The sequence below is a fragment of the Mastomys coucha genome, unplaced genomic scaffold, assembly GCF_008632895.1.
Source record: "Mastomys coucha isolate ucsf_1 unplaced genomic scaffold, UCSF_Mcou_1 pScaffold14, whole genome shotgun sequence".
In the NCBI taxonomy this organism is placed as follows: Eukaryota; Metazoa; Chordata; class Mammalia; order Rodentia; family Muridae; genus Mastomys; species Mastomys coucha.
This window is the reverse complement of record NW_022196896.1, coordinates 137947747-137972535: the sequence shown is the minus strand read 5'-3', so window position 1 is coordinate 137972535 and position 24789 is coordinate 137947747. Positions and strand designations below refer to the sequence as shown.

The 24789-nt window shown below is 39.3% G+C and overlaps 2 protein-coding genes across 6 annotated transcripts in view; both read left to right on the top strand.

Annotated features, from left to right (window-relative positions):
* The window catches only part of Clul1 (clusterin like 1), a 41317-nt gene extending 36442 nt beyond the window's left edge, over positions 1–4875 (top strand). For all 4 annotated transcript variants that reach the window (XM_031368958.1, XM_031368954.1, XM_031368955.1 and 1 more), the window contains one exon: positions 3682–4875. In XM_031368958.1, coding sequence (XP_031224818.1) covers positions 3682–3870 — 189 coding nt within the window. In that variant the 3' untranslated portion in view covers positions 3871–4875. The remainder of the gene's footprint in view (positions 1–3681) is intronic.
* Positions 4876–18307: 13432 nt separating this feature from the next.
* The window catches only part of Tyms (thymidylate synthetase), a 15744-nt gene continuing 9262 nt past the window's right edge, over positions 18308–24789 (top strand). For both annotated transcript variants that reach the window (XM_031368747.1, XM_031368746.1), the window contains exons 1-3: positions 18308–18565; positions 20014–20087; positions 22968–23142. In XM_031368747.1, the coding sequence (XP_031224607.1) occupies positions 18379–18565; positions 20014–20087; positions 22968–23142 (436 nt within the window). In that variant the 5' untranslated portion in view covers positions 18308–18378. The remainder of the gene's footprint in view (positions 18566–20013; positions 20088–22967; positions 23143–24789) is intronic.

Sequence of the window (24789 nt, the reverse complement as noted above, 5' to 3'; positions counted from 1 at the left end):
TATATTATCTATATTTATATATAAATATATTTTTATATAAATATATTATATATATAAATATATATATTTGTATACATAAAATATATATTTATACATAATATAAATATATCAAGTATATAATATAATAACATATAAAAATTATATAACCCCACATTGATTCTTGTGGGGTTAGCATTGGCATGCAAGGGTCCTAAAAAGACCTGGGTATAAAAAACATTAGGAGTAGCAACTAAAGATGTAACAGTCTGTAGGATGTGATGTTTGTAGAGAAACAGGACTAATAGAGTAAATAAATATTAAAAAGTGGATTTATTATACTGACTTACATGATATGCACTGAGTAGTTTAACAATGGTGATCTGCATGTTTAAGAGGCTAAGATCCAGTAGTTACTCAGTTTACTAGGCTTGAAGCATCAGCAACCCCTTCTAGTATTGAAGGCACTGAGGATTCCTGAAGAGTCATTGGTCTTCAGTCCACATTAAAAGCTAAAGAAGCTGGGTTTTTATAGCAACCGAGGATAGCAGTGGTGGTGGCAGTAGCAATAGTAGTGCAGATGTACTGACCAGAAAAGAGGACAAGTAGGCAGGCAAAAAGCAACAGCTTTGTTTCCTGATCTCTTTATATGAGGGGAGCTCATATGAGGGGAAACGCCACCCCCTCGAAAGGAGGGTCTTCTCCTACAATTAATCTATCCAGGAAACAGTATCACAGAACCATCCAGAGGCATGTATCTCAGTTGATTCCAGCCCCAAGTTGACATCAAGGTGCCATAGTTGGGTTCCTATTACCAACTCCTGTTCTAGCTACTGTGTTTTAGAATTTTCTTGTGGATCTAGGTGCAGCTAGAGATGTCTTGCAGCAATGTCTTCTTCAGCATTCCACTCTTTATTCAGGTTGCTTTGCTAATCTCCTTAAAGGTTTCACCAGAGAGCATCTCTTTAGCAATCAACTCATGTTATTTTTAGTGAATCTGACATTTTACTCTTTGTCAACCTGCAAGTTGTAGCCCATGCATAGTTTGAAAACTAAGTTTAGCTACTCACAACAAACAGGTAAAAAAAAGAAGAAGAAGAAAGTTGAGTGTTGTGGCAAATGCCTGCAATCTTCTCAGCACTTAAAAGGTAGAGGCAAGAGGATCAGGAGTTCAAGAATGGTCTTGGCTATGGAAGACTGTCTCAAGAAATCCAAACAAACCTCATGTAGTGATGTACATCTGTAATCTCAGCAGTCTAGAAGTTGAGGCAAGAGAATTTCAGAGTTCAAGACTAGTCTGACATAACAGATGCCAGACAAGCTAAGGCTACATAAAAAGACTGTCTCACCCCAACCCCATGTATGAGGATCTGTGCACCACAGGCCATGAGGCAGATGGGATAAAAAGGAAGGAGGGGAAGGAGGAAATAGAAGACTAATAAATTTTTAAAGAAAAAAGGTTTATTTACTGCACAATTCTGGAGACTGGAAAGTCCAATATCATCTTCTTAGTTTCTGGAGTGTGTCTGCATGCCAAGAAGGAAGTCAGCAGTGTGGAAATAGAACTTGTGTGAGAAAGACTGAGGAGTTGTAAGAGGGGAGGTACCAGACTTGCCTCATAATAACTTACAGCCTGTGCTTACTGATGCGATGCTTCTAGATGTAACTCTCTGCAGTGAGATTTTGTTGCCTCACAAAGGCCCTAAAATCTCTTATTACATTGAGAATCAAATTCTAACATGAGTTTTGGAAGAGATAAATCATATATAAACCATAGCAGGCAATAGTACTACATTCCCTAGTTTTCAGATGAAGAACAGAAGACTGTAAGAGCTCACACAGAGTGAGCACTAGAAAGAAGCTTGAAGAGAAGTAGAGTGGGTTTTTTCCAGAATCAACAGACTCAGCTGCTTTGCTAAACAAAAGAATGGCCTGTAAAAGCCATTCTTCTCAAAATGGCTCATATTTTATCATGTAAAGCAAAGTGCAAATCATAGACCTGCAAGTGTTGAAAAGGAGTCTTGTGTATGGCCCCTGCTTATTTATAGTTTTTAATATGATTATGTATTAGACTAGGCACAAATGTTGTATGGAGTTTCTGATATATGTTATATTTACTAAAAGGCAAATAAGTAGACAAGGTCCACAGACTATTCCTTTATAAGCTACAATTGCAGCCAGGTATGGTGGCATTCACCTATAAACCCAGAGCACTTTGAAAAGTGGAAATAGGAGGATAAATTCTCATCTATGTAGCAAGTCCAAGACCAGCTTGAACTATCTGAGACACTATTTCAAACAACAACAAGCAAACAAAAACTCCCTTTAATTATTAAACTTCTTATTTTAATTTGCCCTTTATGAGTTTTTGTTTATTCATTTGTTTGTTTATTTTCTTTTATTTTGTTTCTCTATATAGGATTTCTCTATGTCTCCTTGGCTGTTATGGAACTCACTCTGTACACCAGGCTAGCTTCAGACTCAGAGATCCACCTGCTTCTGCCACCCAAGTGCTGGAATCAAAGGTGTGAACCACCATTGCCTGGACTGCCCTTTATGTTTTTGATAGAGGAATTTATTGGAAAGCATTTTTGAAATAGTTATGTTAAGGTTACATAAAATTGTATTTAAAGTTTAGTTCCATTAAAATGATTTAAAAGTATGTTATATGCACTTGGGAATTTATTAAGAGAGTAACTAAGCCAGGTACAATAGCACATGTCTGTGAGTGTGGCACTCAGAGGCAGGACTGTGAGTTTGGCACTCTGAGGCAGGACTGTGAGTTTGAAGTCACCATGAATATCTAGTGAGACATTTTCTCAAAACCAAACTAAACTAAAGAAAACAAAAGGAGAGAGAGAGAGAGAGAGAGAGAGAGAGAGAGAGAGAGAGAGAGAGAAAGAGAGAGAGAGAGAGAGAGAGAGAGAGAGAGAATACAATGACACTTGATAGGTTCTTGCCAAATTCACACATAAAACCATAAACTGTAAATTTTCTAGGAAAATTACAAAATTTGGCATTCCACATTAATCTCTATAAAGTAAACAATAGTATTCATTAAACATTTCACCAGCTCACTTCTATGTTCTGATTCCTATTGAAGATAAGTGATCCCCTTATGTGAGTGAAGGTCAAAGGATAACTTATGGGAGTGAGTTCTTTCCTTCTATTATGTGGATCCCAGAGACCTAAGTTAGATTATCAGGCTTGGCAGCAAGCACCCAATGTGGTAGGAATGTTCTTTAGCATAGGGGAAGATTTAGGGGTGGCCCCTCTGCTGAAAGGCAAGGAGAGGGTACCTTCTGATAATCTCCCTGCAGCTGAGGACATAACCGTTCCATGAACCCAAGATATTTTTGGAAGAAACTCAAGGCTCTTGAGAGCTGTGAGTGCAAGGGTCAAGGAAGCTAACCTCATGCACCTGGGCATGGGGAAAATATTTACTGCAAGATAATGAAGAAGTGGGCATGCTTCTGCCATGAGAAAATGCTCTACATGAAATTGTTCTACATGATTGTTGTTAGATTCTATTTTTAGCCACACTGTGCTTTACTATAAAAGATTTCTTATCTTTTGCCATTGCCAGCAGAGCCGTGGTCCTCTCGTTCTCATTCAGTCGCCCTCTCTACTTCAGCCTCACTCTTGTCAGCTGGCTCCGACACCTTCCCCCACTGATCCATTTTGTTGGCTTATGTTCTTTTTTAGGCAGTTCCAAAGATCCATGGAGGAGATTCTTCCAAGCAGGATGAAAGTATGGTAGACCCAAGTATTCTGCCTTCCTCTAACTTCACAGACCAGAACCCTCCTGAAGAAGATGCTGAGAGCTCTAATGTCATTTACTACATGGTAGCTAAAGTTCTACAGCATTTTAAGGGACATTTTAAAACCTGGTAAGAGAATAGCTAATTAGGAAAGCTTTGTTAAGAGGGTAGGTAGCTCATAAAAAGAAATAGAAATACAAGAATTGGGGAGAAGCTATTAAATATGCAAAAGGGCTGTGTAAAATGTTATTAGAAAATGACACTCATACACCTATAATCCTAGCACTTTGGAGGTAGAACTTGGGAGATCTGTTTGAGTTCAAGGCTAGTTTGGCCTACATAGCCAGTTCCAAGCCAGCCAGGGCTACATAGTAAGACCCAAGGAATGTGATGATTCAGAAACTTAGATTACTAGTGGGCTATAAACTAGTTTTGCATTTTATTTATTTTTCCCTCTTTTTATGAGACAGACCTTCATTGCATAATCCAGCTGACTGATCTCCAGGTGTGATCCATCACATTCAGCCTGGCTTTGCCTATTGGAAAGCTATTTAGTTATGTATCCAGAGTCATACAATTTCTTTTTCACATTATTCTACTTCTGGAATCAATGTAAAAATCAATACAAATTTGATGAAAAGCCCTCCCTTCAAGATTTATACTTGGAAAACTGCTTAAAATTAAAATATTGAGACTAATCAGTGTCTAAAAATAAGAGCATGTTTAAGCAGATATTGACCAAATCCACTTAATACACTTGATGAAACTTAAAATTACTTACAGAATTGGAATAAGGACCTGCCATCTACAGTGGCCACGTCTTTATTATGAACCTCTTTTTTATTTTTTGAAGTATTTCTCCCATAATTTTTGGGTAAAGGAAACCAAGACACAGTAGAAAGCTAAATAATCTAAAATCAGTTGTCAGGAGAAAGAGAAGTGGAATTCATTGCTCCATACACACAGTGACTGTTATGGCATTTGGTCCAAACAAATAAGACCCAAAAATCTTGATAGTATGACTGAGCTTAAATAATTATCAAATTTCAATTCTAAATTTTCATTCATAAGGGACCTTTTTAGTAAGTAACTATCAATGTATAATTAAGATCAATAACATTAAATAAACAGCCTTGAACATCTTTGATAATGAGTTCTTCTTAATTAATTAATTATTAATTATATTTTTGTGTGTATATGTGTGGGTGTAGAGATCAGAGGAAATTTTGTAGGAGGTCTCCTTTTATCAAGCAAGTCAATGGGTGAGTCAATGAGAGATCAGACTCAGGCATTTGAGTTTTAGATGCCCTTTTTGTCAGTCAACATCTTTTAGGCTATGAACCAAATATCTAGTAGGTTGTGACCCATAATCTAGGTACTGAGGAGGAGAAAATGAAGAATTCAATAAGAACATGTTCTGGAATAGCTTTTTCCATCAGAAAGAACACACACACACACACACACACACACACACACACACACACACACACACACACCAGTAACTCAGAGCCAGAATTACTGATTCCACACAAGTGGACTCTGGGAATTTGGGGGAAAAGCTGTTCCCTTTCCAAGAGGGGAGTAAATTCTTACTTATATATATTTTCTTCTCTCCTTATCCTTTCCCTCTTTTATCTTTTCTTCTTTCTTTCTTTATATACATACCTCCATAGGCACCAGTAAGGCTTCAGGTTTTGGAGAAAAAGAAGGAACACATGGATGGGTATTAACTACACATTTAGAGCCACATCACCAAAATGTTTACAATAAAATTACCCTGCCTCTGCCTCCCAAGTGCTTTTGTGCATCCTATCCTTTAGGCATCTGTCAGTGTTCTGACAGATGAATACACCTGGGTGTCATGCTTACCTAAATTCCAAGAAAGAAACTAAAGAAACAAAAAGGAAAGATATATATATTTGTATATATATATAAATATATGCATATATATTTAGAGTCCTCTTCTGGAATGCTCATCATGCCAGGTTCTTGATGTTTCTTATCGGTTTGTGATGTGTTTATTTCACTGTACTACACTTTCACAGGCTCCACAGGCTGTAACACAATGTCTTATATCAATATCTTGAGTATTTAATAAGCATTTATTGGCATGTTTTTATCATCGTTGTTATAAAAATACCCATGTATTTTGTTTATTTTAAAAAAGATTTATTTATTTTATATACATGAGTACACTACACTGTTATTGCCTTTTGACACAACAGAAGATGGCATCAGATTCCATTACAGATAGTTGTGAGCCACCATGTGGTTGCTGGAAATTGAACTCAGGACCTCTGGAAGAACAGTCAGTGCTCTTAACCTCTGAGCCATCCCTTCAGTCCCATGTATTTTGTTAAATAGGATAATGGGTCATGAGTAACAAAAGTGTACTGGACAAGACCCGTATGTTCATATCAGAGGCAAGGAAGAACTTCTTTATTTGTTTGGTGCTGGGTTTAGAATACCAGGTATTGAGTGTTAAGATGAAGTTAACAGTTAAGATGAAGTTAAGAATATCTATTTGTGGGGCTGGCAAGATGGCTCAACGGGTAAGAGCACTGACTGCTCTCCCAAAGGTCCTGAGTTCAGATCCCAGCAACCACATGGTGACTCACAACCACCCATAATGAGATCTGACACCTGCTTCTGGCACGTCTGAAGACAGCTACACTGTACTTATGTATAATAATAAATAAATCTTTGGGCCGGAGCGAGCAGAAACTGAGCAAGCAGGGTTAACCAGAGCAGAGGTCCTAAAATTCAATCCCCAACAACCACATGAAGGTTCACAACCATCTGTACAGCTATAGTGTACTTATATACATAAAATAAATAAATCTTTAAAAAAAAAAGAATATCCATTTGTGAGAGTTGGTCATGGTCACGGCAAGAAACTCAGGAGTCAAAGGTTATCTTCAGCTACATAGAGAATTTCAGACAGCTTGGGATATATGAGATTCCATCTCAAAAAACCCAAAAGATGTGTTAGAGGGAAAATATTCATACAGAAGCTAGAAAAAGGAGCAGGGAAGAGACATAAAAGTTGTAGGGGGACAATTAGAAAGAGGAAAGAAAAGAATAATAGGGAGTGGATATAATCAAAATATGTTGAATATGTATATGAAAATGAAGCCTATTAGTTTATACAATTAATTAATATATAATAACAATATCCACACATATGAGTTTTTCATTACTTTGTATATATTAAAATTTCTGAAAGCTATTAATACTTATCAAATTACCTATTCTGAACTTTTAATTACTACGGTAAAAAATACAATAAGACTATAGTTCTTAAAATTATTATTTTGACTATAACTACTTTGTTTAAAAGGTAAGCAATAAAACATCCTGCATCCAACAAGAATTACCTTTTGGCAGAGACCTGCAAATCCTAAGATAGAATGCAGACTAATCACAGTAAACATAATTAAAGGAAAGTATGTTAGCCCTGTGTTAGTAAGAACTTTTAATGTACTTATGTTGAATGGCAGACTAATAACAATTCATATTGAGTTAAAAATTAATGTTCTTTCTTAAAATAAAGTGTAAATATCTACTATATTGAATGATAGATCAGAAGCTCTGTATAATTAAAATAAACATTAAATTATCTAGGTGTTTATGTTCTGTTATTTCTACAAATATGTTGCCTTTCTTTTTTCCTTCCTTTCCTTTCCTTTGCTTTCCCTTCTTTCCTTCCTTCCTTCCTTCTTTCTTTCTTTCTTTCTTTCTTTCTCTCTTTCTTTCTTTCTTAATTTTGACAAGGTCTCTCTGTTATGTATCCCTGGCTGTCCTGGAACTCGATAATGTACACCAGCCTGCCTGGCCTCCAACTCCCCTGCCTCTGCCAACCAAATGCTGGGATTAAAAGTATGCAACACCATTGCCAGTTTTTTTTTTTTTAATTATTTTACGTGTGTGTGTGTGTGTGTGTGTGTGTGTGTGTGTATTCAATGCAGGTGCCCATGGAAGCCAGAAGAGAGCACTGAATGCCCTAGAGCTTGAGTTCCAGCCTGTTGTTAGCCCCACAGTGAGGGTACTGGGAACTGAACTCAGTTCTTCTGCAAGGGTAGTATGCTCTCTTAACCATTGAGTCATTTTTCCAGCCCAAATGTGCCACTTTCTAATTAAACAAAGGGTTCTCACTTCAGTTTTTTAGTTTTTTTTCTTCTGATTTTGAAACAGGGTTTCTCTGTGTAATCCTAGCTGTCCTGGAACATACACCTTTGATCAGCCTGGCCTTGAATTCATGGAGACCTGTCTTGCCAATGCCTCTTGAGTTACAGAGCTCAATTTAAAGTATCTTGCCTCACCACTCTTTTTAAGTATTATACAGTCCTTTATTTAGTGAAGAGAAATAGCCTCTCCATAGTTATTTTTACTATGGTAAAATATGCAGAGCATGAAAATTGCCATTTTAAGTGTAGATTTCTGAGGAATTGAGTACATTTTCACTGTACAACCATCTCCACTATCTATCTCCAGACATTTTTCATCTTCTCAAATTAAACTCTGCACACATTTAATAGCAGGTTCCCTCTCCTATTTTCTATCAGCTCTTGAAACACTATTCTATGTCCATAAATCTAATTACTGTTAGTACCTTGTTATTTGGAGTCATTCATTACCTATCCTTTTGTGACTGACAAGTATCCTCTACCTCAGTATCTTCAAGGCTCATCCACCTTGTATCACTGGTTGGTATTTGAGCCTGATATTTCATCATATGTATAGATCAAGTTTTGCTTTATTAGCTATTCATCCACTAGATAATGGGTCAAAGGTGAATGAACTCATCCCTCTTTCCACATGAATGCACGATGATGCTTTAAACATATACGTAAGGTTACATTGTTCTGTTAAAAGTAGGTTAAACAAGTAGGCTAAGTGGTTAAACACGTAGGTTAGCAGCCTTGAATCTTAAGTGACCTCAAGGTTTATATATGTAATTACGTTGTAGCTGTCTTCAGACACACCAGAAGAGAGCATCAGATCTTATTATGGATGGTTGTGAGCCACCATGTGGTTGCTGGGATTTGAACTTAGGACCTTCAGAAGAGCAGTCAGTGCTCTTAACCACTGAACCATCTCTCCAGCCCCCAAATTTTTGTCTATAATCTATTTTTATACTTAGATATTTCTTTTTTATTAATTTATTTATTTCCCAGTATTAGGCCCCTCTCTCCTCCCAGTACCCCCTCAGGGACCTGCATGAAGATCAGCTGTACTTCTGTTACATATGTACAGGGGACCTAGGTCTAGCCCATGATCATTCTTTGGTCAGTCTCTGGGAGCCCCCAAGGGTCCAGGTTAGTTGACTCTGTTGGTCTTTCTGGTGGAGTCCCTGTTCTCTTCAGGTTTCTCAGTCCTTCCCCCCAACTCTTCCACAAGACTCTCCAAGATCCGTTTAATGTCTGGGTGTGGGTCTCTGCATCTGTTTCCATTAGCTGTTGGGTGGAGTCTCTCGGAGGACAGTTATGCTAGGCTCCTGTCCGCAAGCATAACAATATCATTAATAGTGTCAGGGATTGGCTCTTGCCCATGGGGTGGCTCTCAATTTTGGCCAGTCAGTCATTGGTTGGTCACTCCTCCATCTCTGCTCTGTCTTTGTTCCTGCACATCTTGTAGGCGTGATACATTTGGAATAGAAGGTTTTGTGGGTAGGTTGCTGTGCTTATCCCTCCTGTGGGAATCCTGCCTGGTTAAAAGAAGTGGCTACTTCAGGATCCCCCATACCACTCCACACACACTGTTAGGAGTCTCAGCTATTGTCCCTCTGATAGCACCCTGGGTACCCCCTCACCCACCCACCACAGGATTCTGTTCTTTCTCCTCTGCTCTCCCTACACCAGATTTTCCACCTGCTCCCCCCCACTCCCCTCTCACACCCAGTTCCCTTTCTCCATCTAACTTCAGTATCTATTTTTATTTCCCCTTCTGAGAAGGATTCTACCACCCTCCTGTCAACCCTCCTTGTTTTGTTTTTTTTTGGGGGGGGTCTATGAATTGTAGTGTGATTCTCCTGTATTTTATGGCTACTATCCACTTATAAGTGAGTACATACTAGTCATGTTCTTTTTAGTCTAGGTTACCTCACTCAGGATGATATTTTCTAGTTCCATCCATTTGTCTGCAAATTTCATGATGTCCTTGTTTTTAATAGCTGAGTAGTATTCTAGTTTGTAAATAAACCACATTTTCTTTATCCATTCTTCAGTTGAGGAATATCTAGGTTGTTTCCAGCTTCTGGATATTGCAAATAAAGATGCTGTGAACATATTTATGCAAGTGTCCTTATGGTATTGTGGAGCATCTTTTAAATACATGCCCAGGAGTGGTACAGCTGGGTTTTCAGGTAGAAATAGTCTCACTTTTCTGAGAGACAGCCAAATTAATTTCCAGAATGGCTGTACAAATTTGCACTCCCACTAGCAATGGAGAAGTGTTCCCCTTGCTCCACATCCTTGTCAGCATGTGCTGTCCTTGAGTTTTCAATCTTAGCCATTCTAATGGGTATAAGGTGAAATTTCAGAGTCATTTTGATTTGCATTTCCCTGATGACTAAAGTCTTTAAAGTTTCTCAGTCATTAAAGATTCTTCTGTTGAGAATTCTCTGTTTAGCTCTGTACCTCATTTTCTAATTGGGCTATTTGAGTTGTTGATGTCTAACTTTATAAGTTCTATATTTTTGATATTAGCCTTCTGTCAGGTGTAGGGTTGGTAAAGATCTTTTCCCAATCTGCAGGCTGTTATTTTGTCCTATTAACAGTCTTCTTTGATTTACAGAAAAAATTCAGTTTCATGAGGTCCCATTTATCAATTATTGATCTTAAGCAAAGGCATTGGTGTTCTGTTCAGGAAGTTGACTGCTGTACCAATGAGTTCAAGGTTATTCCCTATTTTCTGTTCTATTAGATTTGGTATATCTGGTTTATGTTGAGGCTTTTGATCCAATTAGATGTGAGTTTTGTGCAGGGTGATGAATATGGATTTATTTGCATTCTTCTACATCAGACATTGTTAGACCAGCACCATTTGCTGAAGATGGTCTCCCTTTTCCATTGTATGGTTTTGTCAAAAATCAGTCTCCATAGGTGTGTGAGTTTATTTCTGGATCTTCAATTTGATTCTACTGATCAACCTGTCTGTTTCTATGCCATAACCATCCAGCTTTTATTACTAATGCTCTGTAGTACAACTCGAGACCAGGGATGGTGATGATACCTCTAAAAGTTCTTTTATTGAACAGGACTGTTTTATCTATCCTGGATTTTATGTTTTTCCATATGAAGTTGAGAATTGTTCTTTCAGGGTCTGTAATGAATTGTGTCAGAATGTTACTGGGAATTGCATTGAATCTGTAGATTGCTTTTGGTAAGGTGGCCATTCTCATTATGTTAATCTATTGATCCAGGAGCATGAGTAATCTTTTCTATATCTTTTTGTTATATATATATATATATTATATATATATATATATAATATATATATATATCTTTTATTGCATTATGATGAGAAAAGTTACATGATTTCAATTTATCTTAATTTGTTAACATTTAAAAACATATTTTAAGTAAATAGAATTAAATCACATTCTTGTTTCCCTTTTGTACCCCAACTCCTCCCAGAGACTTCCCCTTCTATACCTACAATATCTTTTTTGTCACATTCCTTAAAATTTATAAAATATTATAACAATAAAAGTATTATAAAAGCTGCTTGATATAAAACAACAATCAATTTAACAGTCTTATGTAGATGCTCATCTACAGCAATAGTGAGAATACATTTTTCTCAATATAAATTTTAAATAACTACAAACATATTAACTGTATATTTCAAAATAATACATTACTACTAGTATTTTCTTATATGAACATAAATATATAAAGTCTTTTGGTTTGTTTGTTTTGTATTTAGTAGAGTTTAAATAAAATCTTGGCTCTTACTGTGGTACAAGTCCAAAATAAGGACAATTTTTAGACATTGGCTTTCATTGTAAAAAGGCTGTACTTCAATGACTCTCACATCACCAAAGGATTTTATCTCCATTGTAGCTGAGAGCTGACAGTTCTCTGCTCCAAGAATTGAACTGTAGGCACGATTTTTGGATACAGACTTCCTGCTATGGTCAAAGCTATTTGACTTGAGTGAGTGAATTTATTCTCGGCCCACAGAGAACAGGTTACATTCATTTAAGAATTGGTGTATGTATAAATATGGTTTATCCATGAAGTCATTCACCAGCTGTTTCAATGAACAATGGTTCTACTTGGAGGGTGGCACAGACATTAGGTGAGGGTAAGAATTTGGTTCATTAGCTGTGATAATTTGGAAAAGCATTCATCTCAGAGAAAGAGTAACTTATAAAGTCCTCTTCTCCAAACTTGATACAAGAGTTACAAACATCAAGCAAAGCATTCAGTCTCACTCTTCGTTGTTCTCTTACAAGCCTCCTCTCAACTTAATTGTCTGCATTTCTTTCAGGTATATAAATACTTTTGAAATATATAAGCTGTTCTGAAAACCATAGTATAGTGAAAAAACATGAAATAAACAATACTACTAATAGAGAGGCTGAGATAGGAGAAGCAAGATTTCAAGACCCTTATGTTGTACACAGCCAGATACTGTCACAAACAAACAAGCTGAAAGTATATACAGATTGTACAATATTTTACCTATTTCTCCAATTACCAAATTAGAGAGAGCATTGGATGACAATCAACAAATTTCTAATTCCTCATATTATTAGATTTCAATTGATTAGGATATGTTGGTAATATTAAGTTTCAAATTAATATATTAAGAAAAAGTTTTCCTGTAGTTCTTTAAGGGATTTTTGTGTTTCCTCTTGAAGGGCCTCCAGCTGTTTACCTGTATTCTCCTGTATTTCTTTGAGGTTGCTATTTATGTCTTTCTTAAAGTCCTGTATCATCACCATGAGAAGTGATTTTATATCTGAATCTTGCTTTTCTGGTGTGGTAGTGTGTCCAGGACTTGCTATGGTGGGAGAATTGAGTTCTGATGATGCCAAGTAACCTTGGCTTATGTTGTTTATTTTCTTATGCTTGCCCCCTGCCATCTGGTTATCTCTAGTGCTACCTGCCCTTGCTAAATCTGACTAGGGCCTATCCTTCCTGTGATCCTGGTTGTGTCAGAACTTCTCAGAGTCAAGCTGTCTCTGGGATCCTGTGATTCTGGGATCCTGTGATCCTGGGCTTGTTAGAGTACCTGGGAGTGGAGCTTCCTCTAGGTGTTGTGGGACTGGCTGCAGAGCTTGCGCCCAAGGTCTGCTCAGGACACCAGCCCAGAGATACCGGCATGAGTGATCTTTTCATCTTCTGATACTTCTTCAATTTATTTTCTCAGGGAATTGAAGTTCTTGTCATATACATTTTTTCATTTTCTTGGTTACAGTTACACCAAAGTATTTTATATTGGTTTTTTTTTTTGTATTATTTTTAAGGGTGTTGTCTCCCAAACTTCTTTCTCAGACTGTTTATAGTTTATGAAATAGAGGGCTACAGATTTTTTTGAGTTAATTTTGTATCCAGCCATTTTGCTGAAGGTGTTTATCATCTGTAGGAGTTCTCTGGTAAGATTTTTGGGGTCATTTATATATACTATCATACCATCTTCAAGCAGAGATACTTTTAATTCTTCCTTTCCACAAAAAGACTCAACAAAGAGAATTACAAAGTTCTCTTATTAACTTTGATCAAAAAAAAACCTCAATCAAATACTCACCAACTGAATCTAAGAACACATCAAACACATCAACCAGCATGATCAAGTAAGCTTCATCCTAGGGATGTAAGGGTGGTTCAATATATGAAAGTCCATCAACATAATTTACCATATAAACAAACTGAAGGAAAAAAACAGATGATCATCTCATTAAATGCTGAAAAAGCCTTGGACAAAATCCAATACCCCTTCATGTTAAAAGTCTTGAAGAAATCAGAGATACAAAGTGCATACCTAAACACACAAAAAGGCAATATACAGCAAGCCAATAGCCAACTCCAAATTAAATAGAGAGAAATTTAAATCAGTTCCACTAAATTCAGGGACAAGGCAAGTCTGTCCACTCTTTCCCTATCTCTTTGTTCTGTACATTTAGTGTTTTGATTATTATGTGGTGGGAGGATTTTCTTTCCTGGTCCAATAAATTTGGTGTTTTGAAACCTTCTTGTATGTTTATAGCCATCTCTTTCTTTAGGTTAGGGAAATTTTCTTGTACGATTTTGTTGAAGATCTTTTCTGGGCCTTTGATCTGGGAATCTTTTCCTTCTTCTATTCCTATTATTCGTAGGTTTGGTCTTTTCATAGTGTCCCAAATTTCTTGGATGTTTTGTGTCATAAACTTTTTAGATTTTCCATTTTCTTTGACCAAATTATCAATTTTTTCCATTGTATCCTTTATGCCTGAGATTCTTCCATGTCTTGTATTCTGTTGGTGATGGTTATGGCTGTAGTTCCTGTTATCTTTCCTATGTTTTCCATCTCCAGGATTGACTCAGTTTGTGTTTCCTTTATTGCTTCTATTTTTTTAAAAAAAGGTTTATTTATTTATTTTATGTATATAAGTACACTGTAGCTGTCTTCAGACACACCAGAAGAGGGCATCAGATCTCATTACAGATGGTTGTGAACCACCATGTGGTTGCTGGGATTTGAACTCAGGACCTCAGGAAGAGCAGTCAGTGCTCTTAACCACTGAGCCATCTCTCCAGCCCTATTGCTTCTATTTCTATTTTCAGTTCTTGGACAATTTTATTCATATCTATCACCTGTTTGGTTGTATTTTCCTATATTTCTTTAAGGGATTTATTTATGTTCTCTTTAAATGTCTCTGTTTTCTTAATGATACAGGATTTTAGATCATCTTCTTGTCTCCAGTTTTGTTAGAATATCCAGGGCTAGCAGTAGTAGGGTTGCTAGGCTCTGGTGGTGCCATATTGCCCAACCTCTTGTTAATTGTGTTCTTACACTGTTCTTCAGTCATCTGTTTTTTTCTGGTGTTGAATAGTTGATTCTGATGCCAGCAGGACCCCTCAAGAAGGCAGAGAGGGTGGTTAACCTACAATATAGGTTAGGGTACCACAAGCAACTTTCCTCTCCTGTGGCTCCAGGGGACCCAATTGGGAAGGGATTGGTGGGGCAGTGTTCCAGTCTGGTTCTTGGGGCTCCCATGGGCCTCCACAAGGAAACAGGACACTCTTGGGGGTCCTGCAAGGCTCCTTGAAATGGAAGGGTGAGCCCAGAGCTAGACAATGTAGACCAGGGGACTGTGTGTGCAACTCACCTCTGCTGGCTATGCCCTAAGCCTAAATATCTCTTGATGATCAATAATACTAAATGTCTAAAAATTAAGATTCAAAATTTTAAAAAAACTTCTGTAACACCAAATCAATAGGTGCCAAATATTCATTCTGGATTGCTACTATTGTAATACCCCATTGACCAAATAACACATATTACAAATTACTATGACTATGAACTGACTGTTCTTTGTGGCACTAGGGTGACCTGGACCAGCAGGTTGTTCTTGAGTAACAGGTCTTGAGAGAGAGGACCAGATCAGAAGATAAGGAAATAGATATGTTTGGGATTAGGAGGTCTTGCATAAGCTATGTCTTATGCCAAGCTTGTTGTGTACAGCATATTATGTACTACTTCTAGGGGATAAATGAGATGAAGCAGGAAGGTTACAAGCAGTGTTGCACATGGGGCACACAGAGTATCTCAAGAACATTACAGACCAAGCACTCAGCAGCCTTGTGACTGATATCTGTAGTCCCTAAGGGTGGGAAGAATTTGGTTCTTAGGATCTGGAACTGAAGCTTCCCAAGGTTCTGGCCCCAGGCCAATACCAGTTCTGCCAAGCATGTTCTGGCTTCAGAGAAGGAGGATGTTCCTTCTCTATACATCAGGGCTTCAGGGAAAGCCTCAAGTTGGTCTAGCCCTCAACACTAAGGGATGAACCTAGGTTCTGTCTGTTATGTGTCACATCCTGACCCAACTAAAAAAATCTTACTTGAAAACAAACTAAGAGAACACTTCTAATCATTTGTCTCTGCTGGAAAATCAGTTCTATGAAGACCATATCCTTGCTTGCTTGCTCCTTGTTGACACAAGCAAGGAAGGAATTGTGATAGAAATGTTCATTAAATGAATTAATAGATGTTTGTTTGAGGATCACTTGTTCTGGCTAACATGTATTCATCAGCCACCTTGAAAGGACCTTTTCCATCAAAAACAAGATCCTCAAAGAAGGCCACAGTAAAGGTATTTTCCATGAGGGTAGGAAAGCCCATTCTTGGGTTATGTAAATATATTAATAAACTTATCTTATTAACCTGTCCTTTTATTTAACATTAGCCATGACCTTGTGATAGGCAAGGAAAAGATACTACTTTTTTTTCTCCTTCATAAAAGAGTATCTACTTCCCAAAGGAAAAAATAATTTGGAAGAACTGCCATTACAGTAGTCAGAGTTTTAGTGGGAAAGCAGTGAGGAAAAGCTAGAATATTACTGAACAAAATAGATTTTCAACTTACTGCTACCCTGTAACTCAATGCCCTTTAGCTTAGTATGGCTTCAGTGAGCACACACACAATTATATAGAAAGAATGCTAAGCTTATGAAATGTTTCCTGTAATGCTTCTAAGTAAATTGTAATGGCCAACCATTTTTATAAATTTCTTTGGATTGTTTTATGAAACATAACCACATAGAAATAGTCAACATTATCTTAGCTGACTAAATAAACAGGGGTACAGATAAAAGATGATTATCAGCTGGGCAGTGGTGGCACACACCTTTAATCCTAGCAGGTGATTGGGAGGCAGAGGCAGGCAGGTTTCTGACTTCGAGGCCAGCCTGGTCTACAAAGTGAGTTCCAGGACAGCCAGGGCTACACAGAGAAACCCTGTCTCGAAAAAACAAAACAAAACAAAACAAAACAAAACAAAACAAAAAACCAACAACAAAAAAGATGATTATCTAATCTCTTATAGAATCCTTTCCATCATATTTTATTTACATTAAAATTATTTTTATTTACATTAAAATTATTTTATTTTATGCATATGGATGTTTTGCTTGCATGTATGTCTGCATACCATGTGTGTGTTTAGTGCCTACAATGGCTAGATGTGGCTGACAAATCTCTTGGAACTGGAGTTACACAGATGTTTGCGAGCTGCCACATGGGTTCTGGCAATTGAACCAGTGCTCTTAACTGCTGAGCCCTTTCTCCAGCCCCAAAACATAAATATTTTGAGGCTGAACTTTAGCAGGAAGACAGGGGCATCTTGCTGTGTCAGTCTCTTTTCACTTTGACAGGATACCCATGGCAATCAACTTACCAGGGTTTACTTTTGGCTGAAGGTTTCAGAACATGGTTGCTTGTTTTAGTTTCCTTTTTGTCTGTGAGGAATAGCACCTCATTCTATCATACACAGCATATTATCGTGATTCCCCATTGTGAAGTTAGACCCTGCTTACCTTGGCTAGAAGCAAAGAGAAATAGGAAGCAGCCAGGATACCAATGTCACCTTCAAGAATGACTACCTCTAGTCACTAGACCTCACTTGCTAAAGGTTATACCACCTTCCAATAATACCACAGGCTAGCTAGCAATCCTTTTAACACATCTAATCTCCTTCAGGAAATACCCAACTCATATCACATGCAAAAATGACAAATTTGAGATACAGAGGAAAAAAAACCCTAAGAAATATAGACTTGGGCTAAGTTTATTGCTCAAGTGGTGGTGTGAACAAGTGAGAAGCTTGGGGTTTAATCTTTGGGCGATGCAAGGGGAATGTTGATAGTGTTTAGAATGCTTCAGTAGAGCCAAAATCCTATTCTTTATATCCCTAGACATAACCAAAATTTAAAAAGCTTGTTGGGCACCTACAATGCATTAAATAAAATGGTAGATATAGATCTCTTGTTTCGTGTACAAACGTGTATTGGGACATTTTAAACTCATCAAATAGCTCTATTCACCAGTGGTTAAATTGAAAAACATGGCATTAAATTTTGAAATTTTGAGCTGAGTGACATCTGAATTGATCTGGTGTTTGAATTATGTTGGGTTTATGTCGGTTTTAAGCAGACTCCACAACAAAATAACAGGGTTTGTTTTTAAATTTTTGAGAACAAGAAATCAACCTCTTTTCTGGCTTGGAAAATGAAATCCCTAGGGTCAGTGCATCAAAAGGCAGGCTCTGGTGTGTTCTAGTATAAGCCAAAGGCTCTTTTTGCGATAGGGTCTCAAGTACCTAGGCTGGCATTGAACTTGATATGAAGCAAAGGATTGCCTTAAACTCCAAATACTCTAGTGTCAACCTCCCAAGAGCTGGGATTACTAGTGTGTGTCCCCACATCCTGATCCTATAGGCTCTTAATGCCAAAATAGGGTAAATCCAGATTTGAGAAAGTCAGCAGGTGTTTGCCTTGTAAACTGTAACTACTTCAGCCTCGTGGGAGCGGGTTCCGCCAATTCTGGCGGCCAGAAGCTTTCCAACAGGAAGAGGCGGGCTCGTGTTGGAGGAAAAGGGAGCCCGGAAGGTCCTGGTTTTGGCGCCGACTCCACTGCCGCCAGCCTGCTCCGCGATGCTGGTTGTTGGCTCCGAGCTGCAGTCTGGCGTTCAGCAGCTGGGCGCAGAAGCCCCGCAGCATGGAGAACTCCAGTACCTGAAGCAGGTGGAGCACATTTTGCGCTGCGGCTTCAAGAAGGAGGACCGCACGGGCACTGGCACCCTGTCGGTGTTCGGCATGCAGGCACGATACAGCCTGAGAGGTAGCTGGGGCTGGTCTGGACTAGCGGGATGGACTGCGGGAGGACGTCCGGCGGGCTGGGCGTGCGGAGGCTAGGGACGGGCGGCCTTGGACAGCCCTAAGCCTGGCTTTGAGGTTCTAGGAGTCCTAAACTTCGCGTGCCTGCCCCAGGTGACCGCTACTGCAAGTAAACCAGGTTTTAAAGGTCTGCCTTTGACCTTAATCCCTGTTAAACCATTTCTCCCGAATCCAGTTTCAACCAGTTGTGCGGCCCGATCGGTGGGAGTGTGAAGAAACCTGTCCGAGCTTGTCCAAACCTTGCCCAGAGGTCCTGACTTTGCTCCTCTTTCTCTTCCTCGCCTGTTCCCCTTTGCTACTGTTTTTAAAATTGGAGCGAAAATGGCTTGGGCGGTGCTACGGCTGCGCGGGAAAAGGGGAGAACCCCGACCAGAGGCGGGAACTGTGGGGTTTCCTCCATCAGCCTTTGTTTTTAAAGAGGAACCAGAGGATGCTTAGGAGAAAAGGATGAACTCAGACACAGGGCCGGGAAGGGCACAGGACCTCCTAGGTGTTGGCTGAGGATAGAGGTGCAAATGGTGGTGTTTAGGGTAAATGAAAAGCAACCTGACACTGGCGTGGAAAGTAGCTTTGAGTGGGGATATGCCCACTCTTAGGGAATTTACTTAGTCTCAAACATTATCTGGAGCTGGAAACTACAACTTTTACTGCATAGATGGATCCAGCCTAAAGGACCTTCAAGAACTGTGGGCCCTGATGAACCACAGACCCAGTCTTTAATTCACTTCCTCTGCTTAGACTGCGAAGTTTTTTTTTTTTTGTCCTTTATCTCTCTAATCTTCAGTCAGCTTTTTGATGATGTTAAAGATGGAAGTAGTGCTCTGATTGCGAAACATTTACTCAGACTACACCACTAACCTGGGCATTTTCACTTTGCCTTGTGGGTTGCCTCACCTGCCTTTGCCTTTGCCTCTTAAGCTGTGGACACTTGTACATTTCCTTTGGGTACCTGTGAAGTGGAGGTCAAAAAGTTCCCTGATGGCCATTCCGAGGAGTAAACAATTGTTTCCATATACTAGGTTAGTTTGCTTTCCAAATATCTGAAAACTCTTCAGTTTTTACATGAGTGATATCACCTCTCTGCCCATGGCATAGTGGACTTGGGTATGGGGGCGCTTTAGGCTGTGTCTCAGGCCACATTTTGAGTGTTGTCATTACAGCCCAGTGATAGCATTCACAGTGGCTGATTAGTGGGTGGGGACTTTTTCCTTTTGAGTATCTCCTGGAGAATTGTGGTGTCACTGACTTGTCCTTTAGCTGGGCAGGAGCTCTCTCTTTTCCTGCAGCTGCTCCAGGGTTTTGGGTCCCAGGCACTTTCCCTCCACAGAGAAGGCTGGATGGTGGGTTGCTATATTTTTCCACGTTTTAACTGTATGACAAACTGTTTTTCAGATGAATTTCCTCTGCTTACAACCAAACGAGTGTTCTGGAAAGGTGTTTTGGAGGAGTTGTTGTGGTTTATCAAGGTAAGGGTGGTACTGCTATTGGAAGCTGTCAGTTTTCACAATCCCAGTCTTAGAATGGCAGCTGTTAGCCATTTCCACTTCTCTGCTTCATTTTCCAGTTCAGTTTACTCTCTCCCACTATCCTGCTCTCCTCACTAATCTGAAAACACTGGGATATTCCTACCTAGGCCTCTGGCACTTGCCATTCCCAGTACTTACTACCTTTTCTTTCTATATGGAATATGATTCTCTCTCCATCCAGTCCCACTAAGACAGCCTTGACCTAATCAAGATAGATTCTTCTCACTTCTTTGTCTCTCTTTATAGGGAAACATCATCAACTGGCCTCTAAATCAGCTTTTCCTGATTTTTCTGGATGGGAGATAAATAAGTACAATGTCCTGTGAGTTTCCCAAAGTTAGAGAATCTTTCTCCTACTTGCTATTGTATTCCTAAGTCCAGAATATAGCCAGCCACATGTATGTACTCAATATGTATTGATTACTGGGTCAGTCGATACGAAAGAGTCGAGTAGGTTTGAATATGTGATGACAGCCTCCTCTGTATCCTCGTCCAGAACAAGTGAGGTTCTGTCTAGTGCTGGTTGAGAGTACTCCAGGAGAGTACTCCCAAGCTGAGTCTGGGCCATACTACAGCTCCTTTAGAGTACTTGGGGGGGTGGCTCAGTAGGTAAAGAGGGCTTGTTGTACAAGCATGAGACCTGAGTTCAGTTCCCAGCAGCCATAAAAATTCTGAGCCGGGCGGTGGTGGCGCACGCCTTTAATCCCAGCACTTGGGAGGCAGAGGCAGGTGGATTTCTGAGTTGGAGGCCAGCCTGGTCTACAGAGTGAGTTCCAGGACAGCCAGGGCTACACAGAGAAACCCTGTCTTGGGGAAAAAAAAAAAATTCTGTGTGTGGGACTGGAGAGATGGCTCAGCAGTTAAGGACATTTGTTGCTCTTGTTCGGCATCTGTGACTCTAGTTCCAATATCATCTGCTCTCCTTGGACACTGCATGCACATTTGTACAGACACATGCAGGAAAAACACCCATACACATAAAATTTAAAAATGCTGGGTATGATTGCATATATCTGTAACCCCAGTGTTATAATGGGAGGGTGAACATAGGAGGATCTTTGGTGCTTTCCTGGGTACTAGTCTAGCCTAAATAAGCTCCAGGGTTAGACAGAGACCCTGTTTCAAGGGAAAGGTAGGAAGTGATAGAGCAGTGTCCTCTGTTTTCTATGGGCTCAGGTACACACATGTTCATGTACAACACACTTACACACAAAATAAGTAAAAACTAGAGCACTCAATATGACTTCCATGATCCTGGACCTACCAGACCCTGGATAACTTACCTACTCTAGAATGAGTTGACAGTGTATTTAGTAACTGGCAGCCTCTGATTCAAGGTAAATCCTCAGAAATTCTAGAACATCCATAAAATAGCTTGAGTCCAACCCTAAAAATGGGAAAGGTGGGCTTTTAAAGCACACTATAAAAGATGGAGAAGTTAGCCAGGCAGTGATGGTACATACCTTTTGCCCCAGCAGTTGGGCCAGCCTGGTCTACAGAGTGAGTTCCAGGACAGCCAGGGTTACACAGAGAAACCCTATCTTGAAAAACAAAACTAAACAAAAAAAAGAAAGAAAGAAAAGTCAGTTATTTGTATTGCAGTTTGTCACCTGTGTGAAGATAGAATGTAAGCCATGTCATAGAATGTCTACTAAGCACCAAGCAGTTTGCTAGTGTTAACTGTACCTCATTTGACATGTGTGTTAAATTCTGCTATGGTGTTCTTCAATAAGATGAAGCTGAAGCAGTCACAAGAGGAATTAATAGAAGGATCAGGCACAGGCCTAAGTATATGTGTTGTTGATAGATGTTATAGTACATCATACCTAGGGGTGGGGTAAGATCTCTCCAGTTAGGATATCATGGGGCCAACCTAATGAGTTAAAGTATAAGATAAATATGTTTTGTAAATGTACATGAGGTAAATACAGTTTTTTGGGGTCATATAGATGAATGAAATAGAATTCAAACTTAGTTTGGTGTGACTGAAACATTTTCCAGAAAAGCTAACTTCTGATTGTCACTATAAATTCTTTAGCAAGATATGATACATGAACACACTGTACATGAAGTATTAGTAAACAAGTCCACTTAGGGTATTATTTGTAGACATGGAACATGTTTGATTCAGAAATTCAAAACTGTCAGACGAGGTAGGAATATATGAGGAATTTGGAGGTTTTAGAAAATTAAAGCCAGGCAGTGATGGTGTACACCTTTGATCCCAACACTCAGGAAGCAGAGGCAGGTGGATCTCTGAGTTTGAGGCTAGCCTGGTCTACAGAGTGAGTGAGTTCTAGGATATCCAGGGGTATATAGAAACTGTCTGGGGGGGGAGGGGAAGGAAGAAAAAATTAAAAGAGAAGGCTGGGGAAATGGTTTAATGGATAAAAGCACTTGCCATATAAATATGACAGACTGAGTTTGGATCCCTGTAATTCTCATATAAAGCCCTATTTGGTAGTGCTATCTAATCTCAGAACTTAAATGGGAGAGATGGGCCATGGAGATAGGAGAATCTATTGGAAACTCATAGACTAGCTAGCCTGGGTGGGTGGTACAGCAACAGGAATAAGAGAGACCCTCCCTCAAGGTAAAAAGCAAGAACTGTATGCTTACAACCACATGTATACATATATACACAAAGATTTTTAAAAGCTTAAGGAATAGAAGAAATCAGGGTTAGGGAATTTCTAATAAGGGAATCTGGCCAGAACCAGCCTGCTTAAAGATAGGCTGTACATGGACAGTGTGCCATGGGTGGGAGATGAGTAGCTCAGAATCCCCTTTTATGCCTGTTCTACTCTCATTTTTTTCTAGGGATCCACAAATGCTAAAGAATTGTCCGCCAAGGGAGTGAGAATTTGGGATGCCAATGGGTCCCGAGACTTTTTGGACAGCTTGGGATTCTCTGCCCGACAGGAAGGGGACCTGGGCCCAGTTTATGGTTTCCAGTGGAGGCATTTTGGAGCAGACTACAAAGATATGGATTCAGGTGAGAAGAGAACAATGCCTCAGGTTTCCTGGTGTTCTTCCTCAAAAATCCACTGTAGAGAATGGGGGATAAGTTTACATCATGAGAGCTGATAATTAACTGACTTTGTGAGAAGCTATGCTGTGTCACAGTGGAGAAGCTACAACTAAATGGCCCAAACTCCCAGTGAACTCTTGGTAGCTAGCATTTATTTGTTGGGCATAATAATGTTGGATGCTTGAAACTTTCTGAACCTTGTCATTGGCAGATAGTGGCAGGTTTGGTTTCTAAGGGATTAGGATAGACAGAGGTTTATCTGGGACTGGTTGCGGGAGTTGCCTTTTGATGATTTCTCTGCAGGGCTGAGGCACTAGCAAATTTGTAGGCAGGATAGTGTCTCTGACTTACCCTTTTCTTCCTACTCAGTGGGAACAGAGGTGAAGAAAACCTCTCATTTTAATGATGGCATCTTCCTCTCTCTTGGTACTGCTTGAGGGTCACAGAGACCTGCCTTCAGCCTTTGTCATTTCTCCATAGGACAGGTTATTGTCTCACTAGAGTGTGTATGCTTGTGTGTGCATGAAGTAATAAATTACTGGCTGGACAGACAACAGCAACCTGGGCAGTATGCTTTTCTTCTCAAGGGGACAGTCACAGCTCCTAGTTAATTAGAAGAATTTGGGCCTTGGGGTTTGAATGAGAATGGTCCCCTTGGGCTCTTATCTTTGAATGCTTAGTCACCAGGGAGTGGTGCATTTGAAAGGATTAAGAGGTGTGGCCTTGTCCGGAGGAAGTGTCTGTCACTAGGGGTGGGCTTTGAAACCTCAAAGCCCAAGCCAAGCCCACAGTCTCTTATTCTACTACCTGCACATCTGGTTGTAGAACCCTCAGCTGCTTCTCCAGCATTGTGACTGCCTGCATGCTACCAAGCTTCCTACTATGCTGATAATAAACTAAACCTCTGAAACTTTAAGCAAGTCCCTGCTTTTTTTTTTTTTTTTTAAACAAGAGTTGCCATCCATGGTCTTGGTGTCTTCACAGCAATGGAATACGAAAACAGGCCTAGTGCCCAGATTCTTCAGTAAAGTCTAAAGTTGTACCTGTCTGCAATTGAGATATTTTTAATGCTCCTAATTTTTTTTAAAGGTTGTGCAATTCTTTATGAACTAGAAATGGGCAAATTGGTAAAGGTAGAAAGTAGAGTAGAGTAGAAGAGGTTGTTAGGATTTGGGATGTGATGTTACGGAGAGTTAGTGTTAAAGGGCATAGAGTAATTGAAAAGTTCTGGAAATGAAGTGTGATGGTTGTGTATAGTCTGAATGGCTCATCAGCTAAAGGTACTTGCTTCCAAGCCTAAAGACCTGAGTTTGATCCTTGGGACCCATATGGTGGAAGGAGAGAAACTATTCTCACAGGTTCTTAGATCTACACATAGCATAGCATATGCCACACATATCAAAATAAATGAATATAATAAAAATGTAAAATCAGTTTTAATAGTAAATTTAATATTTGTATATACTCATTTATTTTTGAGTCAGGGTCTCACTATAAGAGCTTTGGCTGGCCTGGAACTAATTATGTAGAGAAGGCTGGTTTTGAACTTGTACAGATATGCTTGCATCTGCCCTTCTCAAGTGCTAGGATTTATTTATCCTTTTTTTTTTT